The following is a 17103-nucleotide window of genomic DNA, read 5'->3' as shown; positions in this document are numbered from 1 at the left end:
TATTATCATCATGCTTTTAAGTCACTTCATTATTGTTATCGTTATGCTTTTAAATCACTTGACTGTTGTTATCATTATCCTTATGCTTTTAAATCACTTCATTATTGTTATCTCTGTCATGTGTTTAAGTCCCTTGATTATTGCTATTGCTATCGTGCTTTTAAATTCCTTGATTATTGTTAGTGTTATCATTATGCTTTTAAATCACGTCATTATTGTTATGCTTTTAAACCACGATTATTGTTATCATTATCCTTATGCTTTTGAATCACTTTATTATCATGGTTTTGAATCACTTCATGTGTTATCTCTATCATGCATTTAAGTCCCTTGTTTATTGTTATTGCTATTATGCTTTTAAATTCCTTGATTATTGTTAGTATTGATAGTATTAGTATTGATAGTATTATCAATTATTGATAGCCTGATCAATAATTGATAATTGATAATAATCACGCAATTATTGTTATTATTATGCTTTTAAACCACGATTATTGTTATTATGCTTTTAAACCACGATTATTATTATTATTATCCTTATGCTTTTGAATCACTTGAATATTGTCCTTATGCTTTTAAACCACTTCATTATTAGTATTATCATAATGCTGTTCAATCATCATTTGTTGTTCTCATCATGCTTTGAAATCCACTTGATTATTGCTATAATTAATCATTCTGCTTTTTAACACCTTTGATTATTTTTATTATCACTCTGCTTTTAAATCAGCCCAGAGACCCCGGAAGTCCCGCCTCCCGCTCTAGGCCGTGAGCCGCGCTCCGTGGCGCGCCGTTGATGACGCGCTCGGGGCGCGCCGCCGACTTCGGGCCTGGGCCGGTTGCCGGGCGACGGGGGAGGCCTGGACGGACCCGCGGCGGCGATGGAGCCCGACCCGCAGCCCTGCTCCGTGCTGAGCAACCTGGCCGAGGTGGTGGAGCGCGTCCTGGCCTTCCTGCCCACCAAGGCGCTCCTGCGGGCGGCCTGGTGAGGGCCGGGGGCGCCGACGGGGAGGACCGGGGTTTGCGCTGGAAGGGCTGGGCGGCCAGGAGGGTGGGGGTGCCAGCCTCCAGGCGGGGGCGGGAGCTCGCCCAAAACGACGGCTCATCTCCAGGCGACAGGGAGGAAAGAGCAGTTCCCCTGGACGCGGACCACGGGTGCTTTCACACGTGCTGAATGATGCGCATTCAATGCGCGTTGCAGCTGGATTTTCCTACGGCCCCTTCTGCACATTGCAGGATAATGCGCTCTCAATGCACGCTGCAGCTGGATTTTCCTACGGCCCCTTCCGCACGTGCAGAATAATGCGCTCTCAATGCACGTTGCAGCTGGATTTTCCTACGGCCCCTTCTGCACATTGCAGAATAATATGCTCTCAATGCACGCTGCAGCTGGATTTTCCTACGGCCCCTTCCGCACGTGCAGAATAATGCGCTCTCAATGCACGTTGCAGCTGGATTTTCCTACGGCCCCTTCTGCACATTGCAGAATAATATGCTCTCAATGCACGCTGCAGCTGGATTTTCCTACGGCCCCTTCCGCACGTGCAGAATAATGCGCTCTCAATGCACGCTGCAGCTGGATTTTCCTACGGCCCCTTCCGCACGTGCAGAATAATGCGCTCTCAATGCACGCTGCAGCTGGATTTGACTACGGCCCCTTCCGCACGTGCAGAATAATGCGTTCTCAATGCACTTCGCATCTGGATTTCACTGTGTGGAATAGCAAAACCCACTTGCAAACAGTCGTGAAAGTGGATTGAAAGTGCATTATTGTGCAAGTGCGGAAGGGACACAATCCACTCGGAAACCCTCATCGTAGTGTATTGTAGGAGACTACGGATGAACTGGCTGTTGCAGGTTTTTCGGGCTGCATGGCTGTGGTCTGGTCATTTTCTCCTGATATCTATGGCAGGCATCTTCAGAGCATGTTTTGGAGAGTGCCACAGAGAGAAACATCATGCTGTGATCGACTCCTGAAGGTTCCAGCCATAGACATGGGCAAAAGGTTAGGAGCAAATACTACCAGACCAGGGCCACCCAGCCTGGAAAACCCAGACAGCCAAAGTGCATTGAAAGTGTATTATTCTGCATGTGTGAATGCCTCCTAATATCTCTCATCCTGGTATGGTGTCTCCTTTCGCTGCTCGCAGGTAGGCTAGGTAAGCATCAGGCTTGCAATCACCTGGAGTGAAAAGCGGTTTGAACCTGGTGTCATAGAGTCTTGGCATTTCATGCTTGCCACAGCCCCTGCAAGGTAGACCGGGTTAATGGAGCGTGATTGGCCTCAGGTCAGCCAGTTCTCTCCTTCATTGTACCTTCAAAACAACTCAGTGAGGTAGGCCAGTAGCAATCTGGTATCTTGGGCCAAAAAAAAAGGTCTTTCCCAGTACTTACAGGCCTTTGTCTGGAGATGTACGCTCTGTCTTCTGTACGGTGTGTGTTAGTCTGTCCCTACGGTGTGGCCCTCAAATCTGGTTGGGTGTATTCTGTGGCTGGTGACCAAGGCAGGCTGGAATAATAGATATCACTGAGTTAACCCCTGCCAAGCTGAAAGCAACAAAGAGGTGCCATTTCTGATCAGAAGAGCTGAGGAAAAGTAGCCCAGTAACAGTTGTCTAGAAATAAGTAAATGATTAGGTGTGGCGGGAAATGAAGTTCGTTATCCTCCTGCGCAGAGGAGACTCTGGCGCTGGGAACCGGGAAGCTCATTTTAGAGCAAAAAAACAAACACACCACTGTCCATGTCTACTGTAAGGCATGTGACTGGGGTGGTTTGAAATAAGGAAGAGAAACAGGGAAGGCCAGTGGCTGGTGACATCTGGTGGTGAAAAGGACAAGCAGTGATGAAAATGTGTATTGTTGAAGGCTTTCACGGCTGGAATCACAGGGGTGTTGTGTGGTTTCCGGGCTGTATGGCCGTGTTCTAGCAGCATTCTCTCCTGACGTTTTGCCTGCATCTGTGGCTGGCATCTTCAGAGGATCTGACGGTAGGAAAGCAAGTGGAGTATATATACCTGTTGGAGTATCCAGGGCGGGGGAAGAAGAAGAAGAGGAGGAGGAGGAGGAGGAGGAGGAGTTTGGATTTATATCCCCCCTTTCTCTCCTGTAGGAGACTCAAAGGGGCTTACAATCTCCTTGCCCTTCACCCCTCACAACAAACACCCTGTGAGGTAGGTGGGGCTGAGAGAGCTCCGAGAAGCTGTGACTATTTATTTATTTATTATTTATTATTGGTTTTTTTATACCGCCCTACCCCCGAAGGGCTCTGGGCGGTGAACAACATAAATCGTATGTACAGTAACCCTTAAATACATTAAAAAGTTTAAAACGCAGCGATCAATAAAACAATGTCCGCAATAACCCTCATTAAAAACCTCCCAAAAGGGGGGAAGAAAACGGGTCCCATAGATGGTAGGAGACCCAAAAAATAAAGAAGAAGAGAAGGAGAAGGAAGCAGGGGGCACCTGTCGGCAACTGGACACTCCAAAAGCACGGCGGAACAGCTCCGTCTTACAGGCCCTGTGGAACTCACCAAGATCCCGCAGGGCCCGGACAGCTGGAGGAAGAGTGTTCCGCCAGGCAGGGGCCAGGGCTGTAAAGGCTCTGGCCCGCGTGGAGGCCAGCCGCATCATTGAGGGGCCAGGGACTACCAGCAAATTGGCCTCTGCTGAACGCCCAAGGTCACCCAGCTGGTGTGTGTGGGAGTGCACAGGCTAATCTGAATTCCCCAGATAAGCCTCCACAGCTCAGGCGGCAGAGCGGGGAATCAAACCCGGTTCCTCCAGATTAGATACATGAGCTCTTAACCTCCTATGCCATTGTCTGTTAACAAGTAAAGGGTGCAATTGACCTTGCTATCTCCATTGTTACTCACAATCTAATGGGTGGATCCCACTCAACACATGTAAATCTAGCTTGCTAATTGCACCCTTTACTTGTTAACAGACAATGGTTCTTTCCCCCACCCTGGACACTCCAACAGGTACATATACTCCACTTGCTTTCTTACTATCAGACCCTCTGAAGATGCCAGCCACAGATGCAGGCGAAACAGCAGGAGAGAATGGCGCTAGAACATGGCCATACAGCCCGGAAACCACACAACACCCCAGTGATGGAAATTGTCAGTTTCAATCTCCACTTGATGCTTTCATAGTGAAGGGCATTAGGTAACTTCTGTTTCTAAGCATAAATAATCAGACCTACAGGATTATTGCCGGGAACGCAAGATAACATATGTGATGTGTTCTGGTGGGTTTTCTGGGCTGTGTGGCTGTGGTCTGGTGGATCTTGTTCCTAGCGTTTCACCTGCATCTGTGGCTGGCATCTTCAGAGGTGTATCACAGAGGTGACACAGTGTGTAACAGACTTCCCTCTGTGATGCACCTCTGAAAATGCCAGCCACAGATGCAGGTGAAATGTTAGGAACAAGATCCACCAGACCATGGTCACACGGCCCGGAAAACCCACCAGAACCAGTTGAATCCGGCCGTGAAAGCCTTCGACAATACATATGTGGTGTGCTTTGAGCACCCAAGGGCTGCGTGAACTCTAACCGTTGCTATTTCTGGGCAGACCCCGTTCACAGAATACTACGTCCTTTGTGTTTCAGCGTGTGCCGGTTGTGGAGAGAATGTTCCCGTCGATTGCTGAGGACTCAGCAGAACTTTACCTGGGTCTCTGCTGTTGAGTCGGGGTCGTCCAATAACCACGCTCTAGTCCAGGTGTTAGAAGAGGAGCTTGAAGTAAGTGAATGGGTAGCATTGGAGCATGCTTGCTTTCGATAGCCTTGGTAGTGGCCCAGATTTTTGTTCTGTTTTTTAAATAGGTGACTCACTTGCAATTGTTTCACACGCCTTCTTTTGTCAGCTGCATAAATTTCCCCGCAAATCCATTATTTTCATGAAAAGGGCTCTTCCGATTCTAGAAGGCCAGGTTTTGTGTGTGTAGAAGAGGCATTCCCTCCGGTGTTAGAGAAGAGGGGGAATGCCTCTTCTGAAATCTCCAAATTTCTGATGAATGTTTATAGTTGAAAGTGAAGATTGACATTGAAATGCACTGCCCAGTTAATCGGCGGTGTTTCTTCGGGGTTTCGATCTGTCCGTCTAACCTGGCAGCCTTGTCTAGGCACGGTCACATGGCATATTGTTGATGCTGGACTTCAGCCTTTCTCTTTCAAGGGATGCGAAATGCAAGCACAGGGCTGGCTCCAGGAGCAGCTGTGGCGTAGGAGGTTAAGAGCTCGTGTATCTAATCTGGAGGAACCGAGTTTGATTCCCAGCTCTGCCGCTTGAGTTGTGGAGGCTTATCTGGAGAATTCAGATTAGCTTGTACACTCCCACACAGGCCAGCTGGGTGACCTTGGGCTAGTCACAGCTTCTCGGAGCTCTCTCAGCCCCACCTAGCTCACAGGGTGTTTGTTGTGAGGGGGGAAGGGCAAGGAGATTGTAAGCCCCTTTGAGTCTCCTGCAGGAGAAAAAGGGGGGATATAAATCCAAACTCCTCTTCTTATTCTTATTCTTTATTGAGCTTTGATGACTCAACAGTGCGACTCCACAGACTGCGAACGCTCATTTTGCCCAAGAGAAATTGATATCGATTGTATTTTTCCATTGAAACGGGAGACTGGCGTCCGCTTGATAAGGGAATTGCTTGGACTGTGATCCCGAGTTCAGAAAGGCTTTGAAAAGGGGCTTGCGTGAACCCAGCAGGGCAATTGGAAAAGACCTTTCTCTGAGCACCGCAGAAGCTAACCCACTGCTGTTCCGACGAATGCAGGGTATAATAGGAAAAGAGCGACCCTCCTCTTTAGATAACTATGCACAGCGATAGACCATTTAGCAGAGAGGTCTTGAACCTTAGGACGTTGCCTCAGAAAAGAGGGAGGTGTCGAAATTTAATAACAGACTTACCTATCTTCCTCCCCCATGCGGGGGTTTTCCTGGAGGGTGAGACTGACCCCTTGTGGGCTAGACCAAGTATCTTCTGCATCAGTGGTTGTGTAAGTACCCCTGAGCAGGATTAAGAACATAAGAACAAGCCAGCTGGATCAGACCAGAGTCCATCTAGTCCAGCTCTCTGCTACTCGCAGTGGCCCACCAGGTGCCTTTGGGAGCTCACATGCAGGATGTGAAAGCAATGGCCTTCTGCGGTTGTTGCTCCTGATCACCTGGTCTGCTAAGGCATTTGCAACCTCAGATCAAAGAGGATCAAGATTGGTAGCCACAGATCGACTTCTCCTCCATAAATCTGTCCAAGCCCCTTTTAAAGCTATCCAGGTTAGTGGCCATCCCCACCTCCTGTGGCAGCATATTCCAAACACCAATCACACGTTGCGTGAAGAAGTGTTTCCTTTTATTAGCCTTATTCTTCCCCCCAGCATTTTCAATGGATGCCCCCTGGTTCTAGCATTGTGAGAAAGAGAGAAACATTTCTCTCTGTCAACATTTTCTACCCCATGCATAATTTTATAGACTTCAATCATATCCCCCCTCAGACGTCTCCTCTCCAAACTAAAGAGTCCCAAACGCTGCAGCCTCTCCTCATAGGGAAGGTGCTCCAGTCCCTCAATCATCCTCGTTGCCCTTCTCTGCACTTTTTCTATCTCTTCGATATCCTTTTTGAGATGTGGCGACCAGAACTGAACACAGTACTCCAAGTGCGGTCGCACCACGGCTATATATAATGGCATGACAATCTTTGCAGTTTTATTATCAATTCCTTTCCTAATCATCCCCAGCATAAAGTTTGCCTTTTTCACAGCTGCCATGCGTTGAGTTGACATTCCCATGGAACTATCAACTAAGACGCCCAAATCCCTTTCCTGGTCTGTAACTGATAGCACTGACCCCTGTAGCGTGTATGTGAAGTTTGTATTTTTTGCCCCTATGTGCATCACTTTGCATTTAGCTACACTGAACTGCATTTGCCATTTCTTAGCCCACTCACCTAATTTATCAAGGTCCGCTTGGAGCTCTTCGCAATCCTTTGCGGTTCTCACCACCCTACATAATTTGGTATCATCTGCAAACTTGGCCACCACGCTACCCACCCCTACTTCCAGGTCATTTATGAATAGGTTAAAGAGCACTGGTCCCAAAACGTATCCTTGGGGGATTGAAAACATGACGTACCTTTTGCATCCAGTGTGTGTTTTTTTCCTGAAAAAATGAACCGCACCATGTCTATGTGCTTATCCCCTCTCCTTGGTTTATGGTCCTTTTTAATTTTACAGAAGGTCCAAGTGCTGCCCCAGACGGTGCTTTACATAGCAGACGCCGAGACTTTCAGCGGCCACGAAGAACACAGGCAGAAAAAAGGTGAGCACCTTTTCACCTGCGCCGCCGCACGAGTCCCCCCCCCGTCACGTAAGCACGGACAAATGACCTTGCTTTTCACTTGCAGCGAGAAGAAGGAACAGCAAAGAAACAGCCATCGCTTTGGAACGGTTGCTGCCGAAACGGTGCCACGTCCTTGGTTTGGTGACGCCTGGGATTGTAGGTAAGAAAGTGCCCTGATACCCGCTGCCTTTTCGAGCGTTCCTTCTCCTCTTGGAAAGAAAGACAGAATGGACGTGACTTCTGTGTGGATTTCTTGCTTGTTAAAGGACCGTTCGCGTTAAAGTGGAACTCCAATACGAGCATGCAGGGCCACCTAACCTCTGTGCTTTGGAACGCCGATAATAAACCAGCACTTCTACTCTGGGGGCTTGTCCGCCGTGATTCACGCTCCAGTTGTCCACCACACTTATAGCTCAGCAGCGTGGGGTACACTCCCTTATGAAAAGAGGCTCTGCCCCTGCCCTCTAGGCGAAATAGATACATTAGAACACATGTTATTTAAATGTCCCACTTTTGAAAAGCCCCAAAAGGAAATCCTCAGCCCAGCTATGACAGGACTAATAGGCCTAAACTACAAAGATGTACTGGCCTACATATTGTCAGGTAGGGACCGGAAAATTACACGGGCAACGGCCCGTTTTTGTTCTTTAATCTGCAAACACAATAAGAGACATCTGCCGGCTGAATAGTTTAGGGAGGGAAAGACTGAATAAATTGTGATCCTTAGAAGATATGGTCGGAGGCCGGAGTTTTCTAGTAATGTCACTATAGGTTTTAGCAAGACTGCACAGGCACTTTACAAGTGTAGTTATATTAACTTTTTAATCTTTTGTCATAATCAAATGTATTTTACCTACTACTTGCTTTTTCGCGAGTTGACCTTTTAGTAAACAGTCACCGACTGTGTATAAGTACAATAATAATTATAATAGTGTCGCAAATATTCCTTTTTGTAAATACCATAGACTTCAGGAACTACAATTCCCATCAGCCTCTGTCAGCATGGCCAATTGGCCATGCTGGTAGGGGCTGATGGGAATTGTAGTTCCTGAACATCTGGAGAGCCGCAGGTTCCCTACCCCTGCCATAGACTATGTAATATTTCGTATAGTGCTTTTAGTACTCTTATTATAGATTATAGATTATGCAACATTTGAATAGTGCTTCTAGTACTCTTTTGTCTATATATATACTATGGTAACGGTACCTTGAAACTGATGTACCCTGATCTTGTACTACTGGTCGCTGACTGTAAATAAAATGACTTATGACCACTCCCATTATGATTGCAGCCTCCGGTTTGCAATTTTTTTGTTGGTAAAATAAAAATCATCTGAAAAAAACTGGCAACAGTCATAGATAGGCTCTCCCATCAAATCAAATCTTTACCCGCAGAGACTTATAATCAAAACTGGCCGCTATGACCTAAATGCATATCTAAGGATTGTGACACAAACATTGAACCAGTTGAATATTGATAAAGCATACATAAATTAATTAAGTTAATTAAGTATTAGTCTTGTATTTGATTTATAGATTGTTAAAATGGAATTTTGTTGGCATTAAGATGGATAAATTTGAGGGCTTTAATGGGATAGTTGATAGACTGATATTTACTTCGCAATAGGTTATGAAAGGTTAATGTAATCTTTTGTAGATGGTTAAGATGTTAGTATAAGTTTAATGACTGAAGAGGAAGTGTATTAATATAATAGGGAAAGGTGGAAGAGTAAAATGTAACATTTGCTACAGATGAACAAATCTGTTAATTTTTTCTGAACATCTCTTCCCAGTTGTATTAATATTATTGTATTTGTTTTCTTGTTTTCTTTCTCTTTTTCTTCATTTCTCGTTCTGTTGTGTAACTTCAAATAAAGGTTTACATTTTTAAATATATATATATTTTAAAAAATCATCTAAAAAATAATGGTCAGCCATGAAGCATGGTTGCTGCTTGTCACATCCTGCCGGCTAAAATGGGGATTTTAAAAAATAGATTTCATTTAGAAGAAGAAGAAGAAGAGTTTGGATTTATATCCCCCCTTTCTCCCCTGTAGGAGACTCAAAGGGGCTTACAATCTCCTTGCCCTTCCCCCCTCACAACAAACACCCTGTGAGGTAGGTGGGGCTGAGAGAGCTCCGAGAAGCTGTGACTAGCCCAAGGTCACCTAGCTGGCGTGTGTGGGAGTGTACAGGCTAATCTGAATTCCCCAGATAAGCCTCCACAGCTCAGGCGGCAGAGCGGGGAATCAAACCCGGTTCCTCCAGATTAGATACACAAGCTCTTTACCTCCTACGCCACTGCTGCTCCTTTACTACAGAAGAGGCTAGTTTTGAAGTAATTATGGACCATACGACACTACTTTTCGTTGCATATCAACGTGGGGAGGGACGTGCTAGAAACAACAGAGCTAAGTTCACCAGTTTTTACATTTTCATTTTTTAGTCAACCCGACAGGATCTCGCAGCGGCCGCCCCTTGGAGATCGAAGACGGTGAAGCCGGCTTTGCGCTGCTGTTCCCCAAGATCGACGGGGTGAAGATTCAGACTTTCCACTTTTTTAGAGACGCAAAGTCCAAGGTCATTGATGAAAACCAATTTGCTGAAGCAGGCAAGTGAAGCTCAAACGCCAGGGAGTAAATGTTTGATAGCTGGCGTGGTTTGTTGAACTTCTGCTAATTTTGCAAAAAGTTTTAAGTTCTGTATGGGAATCCAGCTGTTTCCTTGGCTTCTGGTGGAGTCTAGAACCTTTTTTGCAATAATGGGTTTTGATTCCCTAAAGGGCCCTGAGGTGTGATCTGGTGGAAGGCTTCTCCTATCGTGCCATATCTTTCTGTCCTTGGGTGTGTGTGTATGGCAAGAGACGGAAAATATTTACTTCTAAGCACTTGTGTGTATGGCTGTGGCACCTGTTGTGGCTTAGGCTGGGGGTCTGCAGAGCCTGGACAAACGTGGCAAGCCAGAGGCTGCCGTGACAATAGTGGGCTACAGGATTTTGTTTCTGTGTAAAAGCATGCCTCTACCCAGCAGGTGTAAAAGCATATGCCGCTCTCAGCCTCTCCGATGCATGGCATCAAACCCTTGTGTGTTTGTGTGTTGCCCCACGATATCCAAAGCCAGCGTGGTCTAGTGGTTAAGAGCAGGTGGATTCTAACTCCTGGAGGGACCGAAGTTGGATTCCCACTTTGCACCTTGGAGTGGCAGGAGAGGCTTCTATCTAGTGAACCAGACGTGGTTCTCCCAGCAGACTCTGCCACGCTACATGCCTCGCTGGGGTGACTCCTGGGGCTAGGGGCCTCACAGTTCCCCTTTCTGGTTAGAACGCTCTCAGTCTTTACCTCCAGCCTCCCACCAGCAGAAGGTGCCTGTTGTGGGGAGAGGAAGGGAAAGGAGCTTGTAAGCCACCTTGAGTCTCCTTACATGAGAGAAAGGGGGGATATAAATCCAGACTACTACTACTACTACTACTACTACTATTCTTTGCTTAAAGCAGAGGTGGGATCCAGCAGGTTCTCACAAGTTCCTGAGAGTGAGGGTTACCACCCTCTATTCTTTTGGTGTGCTCTTTTGGTGAGGGGGTTACGCAATTTCAGTGATTTTGCTAATGGATTTCTTGCCTCCTGGTTACTTCTCCTTCCTCTCAGCAGAAGCGCAAGCAGAACTTGAAGCAGTTCTAGCAGGAGGGTGTAATCATTGCAGGTGGCGTAGCCTGCGCCATGCAGTATCTGCATTCGTTTCTCCGCCTAAGGACTTCCCATGCGCTGCGGCTACTGTCCAATTGCCACGTTAGCCCCTCCCCGGAAATCGCCCTCACCCTCGAAATTGCCCTCAAAGGCTGGTACACGCCTCTGGAATGCCACGCCCAGCCCCATTGGCACTACGCCACTGTTTGAATCCCACCACCATGGGAACCTGTTACTAAAATTTTTGGATCCCACCACTGGCTTAGTGAGCGCTCAGAGCTAAGACCAAAAGACCTGGCTTCCCCTTTCCCTTAAGGGAAAGAAGAAGACGCAGATGCCAACAGATTCCAGAAGCCGCTAAAAGTATTTTCCCTTGCCTGCGGCTCTCCTTTTCCCCAGAGGTCAATTCAGGTCACGGCCTTTCCCAAAGAGCCGTTCCCAACAGCGGAAGCAGCTGCCGGCTCCTTCATTGATTTCCCACCCTCCTCAAGTGAGATCACCAAGACTTTGGTAGAGGTCCTTTGGATACAAGGCGTCCAACCTTGAGCAGGGGGGAAGGCGGGTGAAATGCCTCTTCGGAGCTCCTTCGGAGCTGTTTTGCACAGCTTGGGTGTCCTTCCCCGCATCCTGCACAGGAGTCTGATTACTCCCGGAGAAATGTTTTGTAACCAATCTCCAATCTCTGCAGTTTCTTGTCAGGCTTCCTTCCTCCCCCCCCCCTCCCCATTCATCTCACAAAGGTTTCTGAAATGTAAGGAGACTCAAGGCCGCTTACAAAGTCCTGTCCTCTCCCCACAACAGACACCTTGCGGGGCAGGTGGGACTGAGAGAGCTCCGAAGAACTGTCACTAGCCCAAGGTCGCCCAGCAGGCTTCATGTGCAGGAGCCGGGAAACAAATCCAGTTCACCAGATAGGAGCCCGCCGCTCATGCGGAGAAGTGGGGAATCAAACCTGATTCTCCAGATTAGAGTGGACATGCTCTTGATTGCTACTCTACTCTGGGCTCCCAAGGTGGTCAGACAGCTATCGAGAGTCACCGTAACAGAGTCAAGTCTTTAAAGAGTCTGTTTGCCTTCGTGTGTGTATTCTTTTATGCCTGGGGGTTGAGGAGAGGATAAGAACGTAAGAAAGAGCCTGCTGGATCAGACCAGAGTCCATCCAGTCCAGCACTCTGCTACTCGCAGTGGCCCACCAGGTGCCTTTGGGAGCTCACAGGCAGGAGGTGAAAGCAATGGCCTGCTGCTGCTGCTGCTGCTCCCGAGCACCTGGTCTGCTAAGAAGAAGAAGAAGAGTTTGGATTTATATCCCCCCTTTCTCTCCTGCAGGAGACTCAAAGGGGCTGACAATCTCCTTGCCCTTCCCCCCTCACAACAAACACCCTGTGAGGTAGGTGGGGCTGAGAGAGCTCCGAAAAGCTGTGACTAGCCCAAGGTCACCCAGCTGGCGTGTGTGGGAGTGCACAGGCTAATCTGAATTCCCCAGATAAGCCTCCACAGCACAGGTGGCAGAGCTGGGAATCAAACCCGGTTCCTCCAGATTAGATACACGAGCTCTTAACCTCCTACGCCACTGCTGCTCCCATTTGCATTTGCAATCTCAGATCAAGGAGGATCAAGATTGACCCATACCTGGAAAATACAGGCTGATATGGTCCATCCAGCCCCAATCTGGCATTTCTCTCACACTGTTCTTATTTCTGCTAAAAAGCAACATTACTCAAGTTAACTCTTTCCCCCCCTCCCTCCCTTTTGTAATCAGGCCTGAAGAATAACCCCGATCTCAGAGTGGTTCTTCTGTTCGGATACAACACCTGGAAGTCGGGATCCACCCGGTTCCTGCACCAGATAGTCAACCGCTTGAACGAGAAAAGCATCATCCTGGCCGGGGGGCACGTGGACAGCTTCACGTCCCTGACTTCTGAGAGGTGGGTGTCTTTCGAAAGGGGCGTGCGACCTCCTTGCCCTCGGGCCTGGAAATTCACCGAGAACCTTTTCGTTGCGCAGGCCCAAGGGCAAAGAGTTGGCTGTGTCGTGCGGCACCGCTTGGCTTGCCTCTGTTTCTGAAAATCCCTGGCGTTTAGTTTTGAAAATCTTCCAAGTTCCTGGCTTTTGTGATCTCTCCCGGTGTCTTGAGACTTAGCGGGAACTAAAGCCGCTTATCGTACATAAGAGAATTGTGGGGGGGGGGGAGGTTGGAGATTTGGGGGGTGGGGGAGAGAATTTGAGGAGGAAAGGAAGTTTAGCAGGGATATGATTCCCCACAATCCCTCTTCTGAAGCTTCTGTTATTTCTAGGGGGATTAATCCCTATTGCAGTGGTGGCGAACCTTTGGCACTCCAGATGTTATAGACTACAATTCCCATCAACCCCTGCCAGCATGACCAATTGGCCATGCTGGCAGGGGCTGATGGAAATTGTAGTCCATAACATCTGGAGTGCCAAAGGTTCGCCACCACGGCCCTATTGTCTGGAGATCAGTTATAATTCCAGAATGTACTGGTCCCATGTGGAGGTGAACAACCCTCACCTAAGAAAAAGTTGGAGGAAGAGTTTGGATTGATACCCCACTTTTCTCAACCTTTACGGAGTCTCAGAGCTGCTTGCAACCACCTTCCCCTCCCCACAGCAAGCACCTTGTGAGGCAGGTGGGACTGAGAGAGTTCTGAGAGAACTGTGACTGGCCCAAGGTCACCCAGCAGGCTTCATGTGGAGGAGAGGGCAGTCAAGCCTGGTTCTCCAGATTAGAGTTCATCTCTCTTAACCACTGCCCTGTGCTGGCTCTCTGGCCCTTTATTAGGCACATGCAGTGGTGGGATTCAAAAATTTTAGTAACAGGTTCCCATGGTGGTGGGATTCAAACTGGGGCATAGCGCCAATGGGGCTGGGCGGGGCACGACGGGGGTGTGGGCGGGCATTCCGGGGGTGGGGCATTCCTGGGCGGGGCTGTGGCAAGGACGCAGCAGCTGCGCCGGTCCTTGGGCGGGAAACAAATGCACGCAGGCGCAGGCTGCCATGCACGACGGTGCACCTCCTGCTAGACTGCTTCAGGTCCTTTGCGCTACTGCTGAGAGGAGGGGCGTAACTAAGGCAAAATCACGTGGCAAAATTACCAATTAGTAACCCCCTCTCGGCACCCACAAATAATTAGTAACCTACTCTCGGGAACCTGTGAGAACCTGCTGGATCCCACCTCTGGGCACATGGCATAATAAATCAATGAATAAATAACTGTGAAGGTTCTGTAATAAAAGCCCCACATGCGTAGTGTTTTCCCGAAAATAAGACAGGGACTTATATTAATTTTTGCTCCAAAAGATGCATTAGGGCTTATTTTCAGGGGATGTCTTATTTTTTTTCCATGATTTTGCGCCCCCCCCCCCCCTCCGTGACCAGATCAGCTGCGCAGGGGAATCTGTAACTAGGGCTTATTTTTGGAGTAGGACTTAGAGCAGCAGTGGCGTAGTGGCTAAGAGCAGTGGCTAAGGGCAGGTGCATTCTGATCTGGAGGAACCGGGTTTGATTCCCCGCTCTGCCACCTGAGCTGTGGAGGCTTCTCTGGGGAATTCAGATTAGCCTGTGCACTCCCACACATGCCAGCTGGGTGACCTTGGGCTAGTCACAGCTTTTCAGAGCTCTCTCAGCCCCACCCACCTCACAGGGTGTTTGTTGTGAGGGGGGAAGGGCAAGGAGATTGTAAGTCTCCTGCAGGAGAGAAAGGGGGGGGGGGTATAAATCCAAACTCTTCTTCTTCTTCCTCCAAAAATCCTCCAAATATGCTGGGGCTTATTTTTGGGATAGGTCTTATTTCCAGGGAAACAGGGTATGTCTTTGGGTAATGGATATCGTTATTCCTTTTCCTGTCTTGAAACGTACATAGTTTTGATGATGCTCTTGTATCCTGGGGGCGGGGAAAACCTTTCCAACACGGGACGTCTCTTCCCCCCCTCTCTTCCCCCAGTAACAACCAGGCTGCCGAATCCTGCGGCGTCGTCGGCTTGGCGTTCAGCGGGCCCCAGATCCAGAGCGCCGCCGTGCTGATGGACCAAGACGTGGCGGACGAGAGGACGGCGGAAGCCGCCATGCAGCGCCTGAAGGCGGCGAGCATCCCCGAACACAACACCATCGGCTTCATGTTCGCCTGCGTCGGCCGGGGATACCAGCATTACAAGACCAAGCAGAACCTCGAGGCAGATGCTTTCCGGAAGTTCTTCCCCCGCGTCCCCCTCTTCGGCTTTTTCGGGCACGGGGAGATCGGGTGCGACCGGATCGTGACCGGGAATTTCATCCTCCGGGAATGCAATAACGTCAAAGACGACTTGCTGCACGGCTACACCACCGTGATGACCCTGATCCACCTGGGTTGAGCCAAAGCAAACTGGGCTGAAACCACTCGTGGTCAGTAGGCCCGGGGCTGCTTCCCTTTCCAGAAGAGCTTAAAAAGCAAACCAACCCCGGGCTAGCAAACCCAGTTTCCTCCCTGCGATGAAAGGTGATGATCGTCCGATTGATTTTATGATTTTTAGCTGGCATAAAAATTAGCTGAGAAGAGGGGAAAGGGCACCTTTTCTTTTGGCGCGTGTACAGCTTTAAAACTGCAACTCTCCGTTCTGTAGTTAAAATTTGGGTTTCGTCCCCGCGGTCGGACCTTACGACACTCAGTATTATGTTCAGGATTGCCAGGATCTGTGTGCGCGTGGGACTGAAATATCGACATTCCCGCGCGCGAGCTGTGGAATGGCTTCCCCTCGCCGATCCAGTTAGGTGTTGCAGCGTCTTTTTAACCGCCGGGCGTCTCTTCTTTCGTGATGTGGCTCTCCATGTCTGAAACAGACCCTCCTATGAAATCACTCGTTTGGGGGTCAAGTGGCTCAATCCCCAGGGTGGCCAAATTGAAACGCAGTAGGCTTTTGTGTTCTAGGATTTTACACTGTACTTAGGAAAGAATAAAGGCAACCGAGCGGAATGTTGGGAAAACATTTTGAAAATCCCTTGGCTAAATTGTACTTTATTATAAATCACAGCAGCTGACCCTCCTTCTCTGCTATAATGATTAGAATGCTTTAGGGCCATGGTGGCGAACCTTTGGCATTCCAAATGTTATGGACTACACTTCTCATCAGCCCCTGCCAGCATGGCCAATTGGCCATGCTGGCAGGGGCTGATGGGAAGTGTAGTCCATAACATCTGGAGTGCCAAAGGTTCGCCACCACTGCTTTAGGGTTCTGTTCTGAATCTTGTAGTCCAAAGCGCCCTTACTTGGAAGCAGGCTTCATCCTATCTCAATGGTGGCGAACCTATAGCACTCCAGTTGTTCATGGACTACAATTCCCATCAGCCCCTGGCAGCATGGTCAATTGGCCATGCTGGCAGGGGCTGATGGGAATTGTAGTGCATGAACATCTGGAGCGCCATAGGTTCACCACGATGGTCCTATCTAGTGCCAGCAACAGCGAGGGTGTATTCACTGGGACAAACATCAGCAAAAAACCCAGAACCATTTGTGTCTGCAGGAAGAAGAATGGAACCGACTGATAAAAACCTCCGCACAAGAGATTCTCAGCCTTGTTAACACTGTATCTCTGTATGACCAAAACACAGTTTTTCTCCTCAGTAAAAATTGCGAAACTGCCGTATCAAGAAGGCCGTGCTTTTCTGTCTCTCCTTGCCACGTGACGTTTGGCGGTGTGTGCCGCCCTGGGGTCGTGTGTTTGTGTTCTGGCGTCATTGCAGAGGGGAGATTCCCAGCGTGCACCGTGTAGGGGGAAATCTGACCCGAACGGTGCGGGACAAAGCTAAACGAGTATTCCAAGGAGTCTGATAACACACTGCGACATGCCTTTTGAGTGCATTAAGGGAAACCTGAGCTTCGGTGGCTACCGTGCCCGGGGGGTAGACTTCTAGACGCTTCTGGGTTTAGAATTTTGTTTGCTAGTTCCTTTTCTCTTGTATTGCCACATCAGCTTGAGTGAAGTACTTTTGTGGAAGTGTGCACACCCTTTAAATGAAAGAAATAGTGTATGTTGGGTGTGCGTGTGTGTGTTGGGGACATTGCTGAAGATGGAGAGTGCAGTATTGCTAGA

General features: G+C 48.6%; 1 protein-coding gene across 1 annotated transcript; it reads left to right on the top strand.

Moving 5' to 3' along the window:
* Positions 1-787: 787 nt before the first annotated feature.
* On the top strand, positions 788-16663 carry FBXO22 (F-box protein 22). The gene is made up of 7 exons (XM_048482147.1): positions 788-985; positions 4613-4745; positions 7235-7319; positions 7405-7500; positions 9787-9951; positions 12783-12948; positions 14982-16663. Exons 1-7 carry the CDS (start codon positions 882-884, stop codon positions 15385-15387), a joined length of 1155 nt encoding a protein of 384 aa, XP_048338104.1. The 5' UTR covers positions 788-881; the 3' UTR covers positions 15388-16663.
* The last annotated feature ends 440 nt before the right edge of the window (positions 16664-17103 follow it).

Source organism: Sphaerodactylus townsendi, linkage group LG17 (assembly GCF_021028975.2).
Source record: "Sphaerodactylus townsendi isolate TG3544 linkage group LG17, MPM_Stown_v2.3, whole genome shotgun sequence".
Lineage (NCBI taxonomy): Eukaryota > Metazoa > Chordata > Lepidosauria > Squamata > Sphaerodactylidae > Sphaerodactylus > Sphaerodactylus townsendi.
The sequence above is the reverse complement of the archived record's forward strand: the minus strand, read 5'-3'. Positions and strand labels throughout refer to the sequence as shown.

Coding starts and splice junctions, on each gene's coding strand:
- FBXO22 (XM_048482147.1), top strand. CDS start 882: ATGGAGCCCGACCCGCAGCCCTGCTCCGTGCTGAGCAACCTGGCCGAG. Junction 4,746..7,234: donor TGTTAGAAGAGGAGCTTGAA/GTAAGTGAATGG, acceptor TTAATTTTACAG/AAGGTCCAAGTGCTGCCCCA. Junction 7,320..7,404: donor AGAACACAGGCAGAAAAAAG/GTGAGCACCTTT, acceptor TTTCACTTGCAG/CGAGAAGAAGGAACAGCAAA.